This window comes from Nannobrachium achirus (genome assembly GCF_963921795.1).
Source record: "Nannobrachium achirus genome assembly, chromosome: 7".
NCBI lineage: Eukaryota > Metazoa > Chordata > Actinopteri > Myctophiformes > Myctophidae > Nannobrachium > Nannobrachium achirus.
Window position 1 is genome coordinate 60,123,211 of NC_137816.1, and position 13,045 is coordinate 60,136,255.

General features: G+C 42.8%; 1 protein-coding gene across 1 annotated transcript in view; it reads right to left on the reverse strand.

The window, feature by feature from the left end:
• Positions 1 to 13,045, reverse strand: part of dpy19l3 (dpy-19 like C-mannosyltransferase 3) — a gene marked incomplete at its 5' end in the record, with an annotated part of 81,194 nt that overhangs the window by 40,974 nt on the left and 27,175 nt on the right. The window contains one exon of the mRNA XM_080729199.1: positions 2,419 to 2,559. Within this exon, the coding sequence (XP_080585325.1) occupies positions 2,419 to 2,559 (141 nt within the window). The remainder of the gene's footprint in view (positions 1 to 2,418; positions 2,560 to 13,045) is intronic.

Consider the following 13,045-nt stretch of genomic DNA (forward strand, 5'->3'; position numbering starts at 1 on the left):
CATAAGGGGAAGGGGGTTTAACCCATTTAGACTGGGAACGCATTATTACGCGTTATTTAGTGCTTCAACTGTTGAAAAATAGCAGATATACAAGCTCACAGCGCGGCACCGAGTGCCGCGCTGCGAGCTTGTAGATCTGCTATTTTAGAAAAATCATCTTTGAATATTGCAAATCCTTCTAAGATTTTTTCGAAAAACCTATGTTTCTATGTCAGTGGTGCTCAAACTTTTTCATGTGAAGGACCCCCAAAATGATATGTATTTGGCCACGGACACCCATCTCAAAATATGTAGTTCCAGGGACCCCCCAGAAGCAAAATTTATGTTTCAAATGTTCGCTTAAAAAATACATAAATTCAAAGATTTGCACGCATTTTCACGACTTTTCAAAAATATCAGATCTACAAGCTCGAGCTTGTAGATCTGATATTTTTCAATAGATAAAGTATTAAGCCCCCTTGTGATGCCCCTGTGTGCGTGCGAGGGAGAGAAAGAGCGTTGGGGATCTAATCTCAAAGCACACAATAGGCCGGTCCGTGCTCAATCAAGTCGCCACTTACCATCAGGGCTCAGGAGCTTCTTTGCGGGGTGTTTGCTTTGCGGTTAACGCCTTAAGACCGGGAACGCTGTGTCGCTCTCGATTTGAACCACTTCAACCATTATCTCATAGTTTAGCTATTCAAAAATAGCAGATATACAAGCTCATAGCGCGGCACAGAGAAATCATGAAAATGTGTGCAAATCTTTGAACATATATATTTTTCCACAGCAAACTTTTGTTACTCAAATCTCTGTTTCTGGGGAGTCCGTGGAACAACATATTATTTTGAGACGGGGGTCTGCGGGCCAAATACAAATAATTCTGGGGGTTTAAAAAAAAGTTTGAGAACCACTGATCATAGAAACATACGTTTTTTTTTTTTTTTTACAAACCTTAGAAGGATTCAGAAGACATTTATAGAATCGGGTCAATATATTCAAAGATTCTTTTTTTTTCAAAGTATAAAATAACGCAGGGGTCTTCAACGTTTTCAGGCCGGGACCCCCAAACTGATGGGGAGATGGAGCAGGGAACCCCTACCACCTCGTAGGGTGGGGGGGTCGGGGCTTTTTTATTTTAAACATGTACAAGTTACAGCGAGCAGGGTGGGCCGTACCACTACCATTTCTAAACATACTACTTATTAACTGAGAACCAATGTCAATAATATCAACAATCTGTCAATTGCATAGTAATCATGTATTCAAGCTATTCAAAATGGATAGAATCATGATTTATTTTTTAACATAAATGTGGAAAAAAATTTTTTTTTTTTTTTTTTTTTAAGCAATAATTCTGCAGTACCTCTGCGGACCCCCTAGGGGTCGCGGACCCCCTGTTGAAGACCCCTGAAATAACGGATATAAAGTGTTTAAAATCTAAAGTGACACAGATGCGCTCCCGGTCTACACGGGTTAAACTGGGATTTAAGGCGGCGTGCACTCGAGGCTTCCAGTGGTCATTTGGCGAGCGTCCACAACCAACACTCACTAACAAACAATATACTCCCTGAGTGGCGTCCCTAGGCTACGGAGCGCTGCCAGTGCTTGCTGAGTGGCTGAGGGACTGAAGGAGAGCTCTTGGTGTTGAGGGCCCGTAGAGGGGCCGTGGACCATTCACCATGCATCCACTTGGCAACTTCAGATTTCACTTGGAATTCAGGTGACAGGCAGAAAACAAATCACGCTGTCGAGTGGCAAAGCTGGCCGAAATGTAATGTATGCTCAAGCGTAGGTGTTTGTGTGTGTGCGTGTGCATGTGTGTGTGTGTGTGTGTGTGTGTGTGTGTGTGTGCGTGCGTGCGTGCGTGTGTGTGCGTGTGCATGTGAATAAATGATTTTGTTCCCCTCAAGATAACAACATTCTATTCAATTTAATAACTGAAAGCTGCACATTAGGAAACAATGTACACCAAATAAACAAGTATGTGCAAGCCAAGTGTGTGTGTGTGTGTGTGTGTGTGTGTGTGTGTGTGTGTGTGTGTGTGTGGCTGTGTGCGTGTGTGTATTAGGGATGGGACGATATGAACATTTCATATCAAGATTATTGTGACGAAAGAAATCCTGTTTTACAATATTAGCGCGATAATCAAAATCCATTATCCTGGGGTGGATCATTTGCCAAAAAAAGACTGTATCGAGAATGTATATTATAAGTACCTTTTACCAATTATAGAGGGTTTAAGTGGTACCGGATATGCAGCTCATCAAATAAAAGGTGAATTGATCCCAGTGCAAGACGGAGGACGATATCACGCTAAATTAAATCTCCACGATACGATTATCGTGAGTGTTATTTATCACGATAAACGATAATATCGCGTATCGTCCCATCCCTAGTGTGTGTGTGTGTGTGTGCGTGTGTGCATTGGGAGCTCACCTCATGGTGCTGAAGGCTAGCAGGCCAAAGAACAGCGTGTGCAGCAGATTATAGGCGATGTCTGGACGAAGAGTCATCACTCTTCCTCCCTCACCCACTTTCCGCTCGTCCACTGACCCCACCGCGTTCGGTCCACCCCCGCTGCGGAGGGAACAAAGGCATGGCGGAGAGTGAACGCGGATGCATAAAACATTAGCCGACAGACGCACACAACAGACGAGGCAGAAGGGGAGCCGCGTGCCAGATTTCCGGCAACGGCTCGCTCGCGCTTTGAAGCAATGTAGAATTGAGGTTTAGTGACAAAGTTACGTGTGCGCACCTACAGACGTGCACTGCACAAGGCGACCACTCGCGCGTGGGCGATTGTGCACGCACGCAAATAAAATATTGAGGGAAGCACGTGCGCCCGCATACCCACACCCACACATACACACACACACACAGACACACAGACACACACACAGACACACAGCCCAGGGCTTGTACCTCCTGCCACGTTGGCCTCCACCGCCACATCAGACGGACACTTGCTTTGATTTGAATACAAATCCAATCTAATTATGCTCTCTCTGTCAGGCAAAGTGCATTGGACTAAATTAATTCCAGCATTGGAAAATAGACCCCCTTGTTCTCGTTAAATGGAATTTGTATTCCACTGCCTGCCCGCCGACAGAGTTGAGAGTCGACGTCAACGTGACTCGGGCACCCTGCCCTGCTAGGGAGCACAAAGCCATGACAGACAGCTGGTATAGCGGAATATGCCCATGCCTCCGAGCATAAGTCAACCGTGACTTACACTGAGTGCACCCACCAGCCAGCCACAGTCAGACTAGTATCACTCGCATTCGCTGCTGTGAAACTTGTCGTAGTATTATTGGGGTGCAAAGTAGTGTACTATACGTGGCGTGACACTAGTCTCATCCAGGTGTCTATAGGATTGGGATCCTTTTAGGATTTTTAACAACTCCAGTTCTCTAATGATTCCCTCTTAATGGTCCGATTCCTTAACGGTTACGATTCCTATAAGGGACTAGTTTATCTCTAAGGCTAGACAATATATAGAAAAAATATCGATATCAAGGTATCAAAATGCAAGGTATATATATCGACGAAGACAGCTTGGAATGAGGTATTGGTGTATGTGTCAAATTAATTAACAGACACACTATGCATGTGCTACGTACATGCTAAAAAGCAGTCAATCTGTAACCAGGTTTGGTTATTTCAATAAAACCATAGTTGGAAAATGGAAATAAGGCATTTAATTTTTTTATTCTATGTGTACCGTGAAGTGTGCATGCATGGATATGCTATTCATTATCTGGGTTAGGCAGGCAGTGGACCTAAAGCATAAAAACTTTAAAAAACACATAATGCAATTGTTTTGACTAATGAGTAATATCGATATTGAGGTATTCAATAACATAATCGAATAACAAAGGTTTTCCTAATATCGCCCAGCCTTATTACTCTCCCTTTACTTCACTGAGCCCTGGTAAATGGTAAAATGGTGCATTTATATAGCGCTTTTTATCCAAAGCGCTTTACATAGATGCATTACATTCACCCATTCACGCACACGTTCATACACCGATGGCGGAGGAAACCAATGCAAGGCACCGACCGACCTGCTCATCGGGAGCAATTAGGGGTTCAGAGTCTTGCTCAAGGACACTTCAACACTAACTCTGGGGGATCGAACTGGGAACCTCGCGGTTGCCATCTGGCCGCTCTACCGGCGACTCTATCCCCTGAGCCATTGCTCCATCTCTGTGCTGCAGCATACTCCAAACTAGAAAAATGCCCTGTTAGGGCAACCACACTAATGAAGTAGAACTTTTTCTCAGCTTCGGCAGGTCAATGACAAACAAAACTACGTCATTGCAGAGACATTAGCCGAACACCTCCGCTGACGAATTGGTCAGACACTTGACTTATGCGCTCGTGATCGGTATTGTTCTATTTACGCAATCTGCCAGCAAAGTACCATGGACCGTTTTCAAGAAAGGTTGTCTGAGGTAGCCTGATTATCACATTTGCCTCCACTCTAAGCCATTTCCGGGGGGAGAGGGGGGATTTGATTTTTCCTAAACCAATCACTGTAGATCAACATACCCAGTCCTCTCTGTGAACTGTGTACTTTGGGCTATTTGCCAATCAAATAAACAATGTTTACTTTATTCATACCAGGAACATTTTGAGTGCACGACGCAACACAGGTGCCTGCAGCTTCAATCCCATAGCCTGCGACTTGAAATTTGCTTGAAAAAAGAAAATATATATTTTTCATTATTTTACTACTAAATTCTTTCCAAACCCGACCCGACGTTTTCGGGTAGGGCCTAAAATGTATGCTAACTAGTCGGGCCGGGTAGGGTCTCGGGCCTGCCCTTAATTTCCAGGCCCGTTGAGAACTCTAACGTACGTACGTACATATGTTGTATGTATGTATGTATGTATGTATTTATTGCGAAGGTCACAGTTTACTATGAGAAATGTCACAGCTAGTCCGTGATGTCAGGTGAACCACTCTAACAGAATGGGTTTGCCGCTCTGACATCACGCTCTGGCTTCACTGTGATGTCACACTAACAGAATCTCTACACATCCCTGATGTCCACATCACTGTGGCGCGATCTAGCCCTATCACAGCTTGTCCATGTCCATCTGTCTGGACGTGTAGACGTGTACACATGTTTACGGTCTATGGGTTTGCCGCTCTGACATAATGCTCTGATGTCACTGTGATGTCAGGGGAACCCCTGTAACAGAATGGGTTTGCTGCTCTGATATCACGCTCTGGCTTCACTGTGATGTGTGTGTGCGTGTGCACGTGGTGTCTTGTTTTCTGTTGCTGTTGGTCGTCATGATTGCCAGTTCCCACCTGATGTCATGTGGGAGTTCAGACTGCTCCAGACCATGCTGGATGACTGCTAGCTTGCATAACGTCTTCAGGCTAGGATTTAAGTCTAGGATGTACAGGTCACCAGAAGTGAGGTTGTTTCCTTTGCTTCCTCTATGGATGATAATACAATCTCCCACCATGCAACAGCACATCCCATACATCCTACAGGGGTCTTTCCCCTTGGGCTCAACCTGCTTCCAGGAAAAGGTCTCTGGACTGAATTTCCACAGATCATTGAAGACCCGGTATCTGTTCCAGCCGCCACCAAATATGTACAGCTCTCCATTGTAGGCAAAGGCTGAATGATCTGAACGTTCTACTTCTGCAGAAGGCATGCTCAGCCAGCATTTGGTCTCTGTGTTAAACACTGTGACCTTGTTGTAGACGTAGCTCTGGTCCCCCAAGCCCCCAAATACAAACATCTTTGTTCCGATGACGGTGGCAGAGTGACAGTCTGAAGCAGGTGGTGGAATCCCACTGGTGATAATTAATGACCAGACCATTGTGCTGGTTTCCAACTTGTACATGTCATTAGTGAATCCAGTCAGCTGGGTGAATCCTCCATACACATACATGACCTTCTCCAGGACACAGGCTGAGTGGTGGCTCCTTGCTTCTGGAATATTCCCAGCAATATTGGGTCTGAACCAGCTGTGGGCATCGACACAAAAGGCATAAAGTGCATTGCAGTAAGGATACCCTCCCCAGATGTAGATAACTTCTTCTACCAGTACAGCTGTGTGGCCATAGCGCCCGGAGGAAACCTCAGTGGGACTTTGTCCTTTTCCATTTGTCACTGGGGGCAACTTGTTCCAACGCAAAGACAATGTGTTGAAGATGTGGACTTCAATCTGATCCCTGTTGTTCAGGTAGTTGTATCCTCCAAATGAGTACAACTTGTGTCCGACTACCACAGCTGCATGGTAGAGATCCTTAGGTCCTCCTTTCAGATGTATCGTCCAGTGAAACATCTCACACATCAGTACCACCATGAAACAGTGCAAATAATTTAAATGATAAGGTGTTAATGTACAGCCTAATTAGTTGGAATAGTTGTTTGAATGATATTGTGTTTATTGGAGGTTTACTTTTAAAGGACTAGTAAATTGGTTGTGATGTCAATGTTGTGATGTCATTGCATGATGACGTAATTATATAGAATATCTAATGGAATATCTATCCATCCATCCATCCATCCATCCATCCATCCATCTTCTCATGTCCCCTTTTCCTGTACTATCATATGAAACTAGAAATATTGTTCCTACGAAACTGTGTGAGCTCGCGGACTCCGTAATCGCAAGCTGTTAGCAATAGTGTGTTTCCCTTCAGGCAACCACACTTAAAAAAATAAATCCATGAATTGAAAAAGTTCTAGGTTAAAAGTGGAGGTGCCATAGTTTTGTACCTTTTCTGTTTTGTATGTGTCTATGGAGTTAAAATTACTCTAATAGACCCCCAGGTGTGGTTATAACATGCAAATATTTCTTCCCTGTGTATTTTTGGTTACTTCTTGAAAGATGAAAGCCTCTGAGTCAAAAGACCCAGTTGAAATACACTGATATAATGACACCAGAATATCATCCTCTCCCATTTTTATCATTCAGCTGCAGCTGTGTGGGTGTGGCTAACTTCAGTTGGGTCACCACCCACCTGACAACCAGGCATACTTAATAAGCAGGTGGGTGTGGAAAAAAATCTTCCTGCAAGTATAATCATAATACCTGGTGATCATGTTGTACGGGGGGGAAGAAATCACGGCACCCCATCTTTAAAAAGGTAAGAAAAAAAGAAATGTTGACAGGCTGGGACCTTTTATTTATTTACTCTGGCAGTGGATTTAATGGAGGACATTAAAGGAGTAGTTCATCCCCAAAATGATTTTTTTCTATTGATTAGTCACGCCATGGAGACTAGAGTTCAATAATATTTTTTGGTTTTTGTCACATTCCTAAGACAAAAATTTGATTCGAGTAAATTTACCCCCATTGATTCCGGATGGGGACCCGTTTCGAAACGGGTCCCCATCCGGAATCAATGGGGGTAAATTTATTGTTATCACATTTTTGTCTTAGGAATGTGACAAAAAACTAAAAATATTATTGAACTCTAGTCTCCATGGCGTAACTAATCAATAGAAAAAAAGTCATTTTGGGGGTGAACTACTCCTTTAAGGCCGAAGTCATAGAGAACAATGACAATGACATGTATTGATGATGGTATGATGATCCATCATCAATACATTGTTTAATTTGATGTATTCTTTTGCCCTTGGGAGTGGGACTGAGTTACTAGGGCCCAAGGTGGAGGGGCCGTAATTATTTCGCTATTGAAAAATAGCAGATATACAAGCTCACAGCACGGCACCAAGTGCCGCGCTGCGAGCTTGTAGATCTGCTATTTTTGAAAAGTCGGGAAAATGTGTGCAAATCTTTGAATATATGTATTTTTTAAGCGAACATGTGTAACTAAAATTCTGCTTCTGGGGGGGGGGTCCCTGGAACTAAATATTTTGGGATGGGAAACATAGGTTTTTCAAAGAACCTTAGAAGGATTTAGAAATATTCAAAGACTTACACACATTTTCGCGATTTTTACAAGCTTATAGTTCAAAGCACAAAATAATGCGTAATAAAGCATTCCCAGTCTAAATGGGTTAAACCCCTTCCCCCTATGAAGAACATTCATGCAGTGAATCCTTGTACCCATGCAGGGCCCAGAATTTGGTGCGACACCCCTGACGCGTGATTATGGATCCAACTGGGAAAGATGGATAACCACGCCCCGGACTCATTTTTGAAGCTTGTGATTGGCTGAACCGGACGTAGGGAGCGCTCCATTGTAGTCACTTGGACCGCGCGAGGTGCACCAAAACCCAATTATCATGGCGTTTATCGTGCGCTTGCCCAGGCCTTACGGCCTGGGCATAAATATAACGATTGCATTCACCACGGCTTCGTAACTCCCCACGGCTTCGTAACGCCCCACTCGCGCCTGCGGCGCTCGGGGGCGAAGAGCAGGACCAAGGTCCGCTGGCCTTCGCGCCGCTTGCAATGTCGTGGACAATAACTGAAAACGAGCGCTCTTTGCCGTTTCCATCCATCTTTCCCAGTTGGATCCATAATCACGCACCCCTGACATCTTTCCCTGGCTTCCGCCTCCGCTGGGGTTCCACGCAGTCTCCGTGGGATCACAAAGCGTGTCGTTTAGCACAGATCATATTGCCCTTGCCTGGCTCCAGCCCACCCGCTCTGAGCGGACTGCTTCTCTTGGTCTGCTGTTGTGTTAATAGGGAAACCCTCAAAACAGAAGAAACGCTGCAGACGGGGAAAACGATCCAACAAGAAGAGGTGGCCACAGACCCATGACACGGTACTACAGCCTGAGCCAAAGAATGCGGTAATCAGTCTATGCAGAAAACAACTGACTGATACACACATCTCTGTTCTGTCAAAAGGTCTTTCTTTTGTCCCCACTCCGGTGGATAGACAATTTGATGCAAGAGTTGACTTGTTTAAGTTTTTTCGTAAAATTAAACTGAAACAGATTTATTCAAGTAAGTCAATAGACCAAGATCAACCTTCTGTTCATGAAACTAGTAATGCTACACCTTTTAAACCTAAGAGCACCTTTAGTCCATTTGTGAACAATGCCTCTGTAAATACCTATTGCAGACTGGTGGAGCAAGAAGCAATGTCCAAATATGGGAAAAAACAGCTCCACCCACCAAGAAATATGTCCAGTGAAGAAGAGAAAGCACTAGATGATTTGGTAAAAGATTCTACTATTGTAATCAAACCATCAGACAAGGGTGGGGCTATTGTAGTACAAGACTATGAAAAATATAAGGAAGAGATTTTGAGACAAATTGGAAATGAGAAATTCTATAGAAAACTGAGTGGTGATCCTACCCCAGGTTTTCAAAAGGAGATTTGTGTGTATCTGGAGACTGCCCATCAGAATAAAGTAATTTCAAAGAAAGAATTGGAGTACCTGAAATGTAGCCATCCTATACGCCCAGTTTTATACACCTTGCCTAAAGTTCACAAACCTAAAACACAACAGAATAACTATCCAGGCAGACCAGTGGTAGCTGGTATTGGTTCATTATTAGAACCACTCTCCAACTTTGTAGATCATTTCATAAAACCATATGTACAGTCACTACCCTCTTACATTAGAGATTCAATAGATTTCATGAATAAGATCTCAGAGATAAACAATGTGAGTGGTGACTGTCTACTGTTGACCCTTGATGTTGAAAGTTTGTACACCTCTATCCCCCACCAGGGGGGGTTAGCATCTTTAGCACACTATCTTAATAAATATCGCCTAACAAATGACATGCCGCCAAATGAATTCATTTCACAGCTGGCAGAATTTGTATTAAGAAAGAATTACTTCAAATTTGAAGAAGACTATTACCTCCAGATTAATGGGTGTTCAATGGGTAGTACGGTAGCTCCAAGCTATGCCAATTTATATGTTGGTCTCTTTGAAGAAAAGTTTGTTTATAATCCCACAGAGAATCCATTCCTTGACAAAATTAGTAAATGGTACCGATATATAGATGACATTTTCTGTCTTTTTGAAGGGGACACAAATGAACTGAATGAGTTTTTAACACTTCTCAATGGGAAAGACCCCAATTTGAGATTTACAATAGAATATGCTAGAGATAGAGTACACTTTCTTGATATGTGGGTTGAGAAGAAATCAGGTACACTATGTACCACCCTGTATAGGAAAGATACAGATCGAAACACCCTGCTACTGGCCAATAGCTATCATCCCACACCCCTCAAGCGGGGTTTACCAAGAAGTCAATTCTTTAGACTGAGGCGTATCTGTCACACTACAGAAGATTATATCGAGAAATCACTAGACATGAAACAAAGATTTCTAGAACGAGGTTATCCAGAAGATTGTGTGGAAGAAGCTTATCAAATGGCCCTGCAAAAATCAAGAAATGAATTGTTACAAAATAAGATTCCAAACAAAAAGAAATATTCAACTATGTTCAGTACAACTTACACCCCCAACAGTTATACATTGGGACCTATTATTAAAAAACATTGGCACATACTATCATCAGATCCAGCCATATCAGCAGATCTGAAAGATCCACCTCTGATAGTGTATAGAAGAGGTCGCAACCTTAGAGATAGCCTTGTACATGCCAATATAAAATCAGACAAAAAAAGTACACAGACTTTGTTGAAACCTCTCCCGAATGGCTGCTACAAGTGTAGAGGATGTGCCCAATGTAACAATATGGTCAAGGGTAACCATTTTTCTCATCCCCATACGGGGAGAAAATATTCTATCAATGATGTCATCACTTGTACTACTACTCATGTCATATATCTGATCAAATGCCCATGCGGGCTAGTCTATGTTGGTAAAACATCACGCCAGTTAAAACAAAGAATGAGCGAACACAAAAGTACCATAAGGAGAAATGATAGAAACTATCCAGTAGCAGTACATTTCAATGACTTCAAGCATGATATCTCATCATTCAAGTTCCAGGGGATTGAAAAAGTGACTCTACCAGAGAGAGGGGGGAATATAGAGGACATCCTCAACAAAAGAGAAGTTTATTGGATTTACACCTTACAAACACTAACCCCTAAAGGACTGAATGATGAGATTCCATGGCATGTAATGCTGTAAAGAAATGTGGGATTATTGAAGATTATGGAGAATATGTTTATAGATGGTGCATCCAAGATACACAGAGACACTTGTTGATTATACTGCACAGTTTGGAATGTTTTATGAAAGCTGTAAAGCCGATGTTCACATTTCTGAAATGTACAGTTTTGAAACTTTTTGTAAATAATGAAAATATAGACCTAATTGTATGTGTGTGTATAGGGTTGTCATCGACCACACACAGGTGAGAGACAATCACTGAGAATCACTCCTCGAGAGGAGTGAGATTGTCTCACACCTGTGAACAGGAAGGGGAGTGTATATATATGAGAGGGGTGCACAATGGCTGTAAGACACATTTGAAGAAGGTCAGGGGACCGAAACGTCTGTCAACTAAAATAAAGATGAGCAGCTGAGCAAGAGCAGAGTGCGGGAGTTTTTGTTCATGAAATATATTTTCATGATTTCTTCAGTGTTAATAGGGCTGTCACGATATGACATTTTACATGACGATTAATTGTCACTCAAATAATTGGCGATTAACGATTTAATTGTGTTTTTGTCGTTGATAATTACATTTCTGTTTGGCTTTTAGGTTTTGAAGTTGTACATGGTAGATATGACACATAACCTAAATATACAAAGAAATTACTGACATATTTGACAACTTACTACTTAAAAAATAACTTTGATAGTGGAAATAGCCGATCTACAAGCTCACAACGCGTCGCATCCACTATTTCGGAAATTTTTCAACATTCACGATTATGACGATTATGACAAAATAATTGCGATAATGTCAAATAATCACGATTAGACGATTATGTAATAATTGTGACAGCCCTAGTTGTGTAATGAACCTAAAGTTTCTTCGAAATCAGGCAGTACCAGGCCAATGAAATCAATAAACGTCGGATGATCTAGGATCTGGGTCTAACGAGACAAGCAAATCAGGGACCCGTTCAAGCCTTGAACCAGTTTGAGGAAGTGTAGCGGTTTACAGACTCAGCAGCTTACAGCCAGCCAGTGGGGGCTCGGAGGAGGAGGAGGAGGAGAGGAGAGTAAAGACTGACTGATCGACCGCATCCAGTCTGATTCCTATGTTAATTTGCGCTGTTAACAATCTGACGTTATTTTAATCTTTGATATGTTAACTCATTTAGTGCCCCTGAAATTAACGGATTATAAAGTCCACGATGCCACCTTCAGGCTGGCATCACCACCGTTATCTTATTTTGAAGGCCAGAAGTCCACAGCGCAATCACTTCCGGTCTGACGTCATCGGGTCCTGCGCCGGAACCAATCCTTGTCCACGTGGAGTTGTGTAATGGCGGACCGGGAGCTTTTATACATGTATAACATAAGCGAGCATCTGCCTCCATCCTAGCTTCTAAAGTGTAGTTTTGAGATAATGGACATTAAAGATGAGATCCCCCGTCCACCTCAATGTTATGGATGGGACTATTTTGTGCTCGTGGAGCCGTGATGATGCGAAATCAGCGACGGATTTCGTCTCCGGACCTCCGGCCATTCTTCTCGGTAATGTTACAGTAATATATTACTTTTCGCGAGATATCTCGGGAATGGCACTACAGATACTCGAGTACATTTCGCGAGATATCTCGGGAATGGCACTAAATCGGTTAATAGTCCCCCGTCTGAAACGGACGATGTGAATGGTGTTTGACCGATACGCGACGCGAGCACTCATTCTCGCATGTACGCACGTTATGTGCCGGTGTGCAGCTAAAACAAGCATGCACAGGCAGGTCTGTGTACTTTTAAAAGTTTGTTTTTGTATTTAATCTTAAAGAACAACAGTACAGCATGTAGTGTACTACATGTAGTGTAATACCCTCTACATCAGTGGTCCCCAGACTTTTCAGGTCGAGACATTTGCCCGGGACCACAACGTGTGAAAATAGCAGATCTACAAGCTCACAACGCATCACTTCGCGCTGCGTTGTGAGCTTGTAGATCGGCTGTTTTCACTACTACTTCTTAAACATTTGTTTTCTAATTTATGTAATTTCTTCGAATTTTCTTTTAGTTCTTCATTGAAAT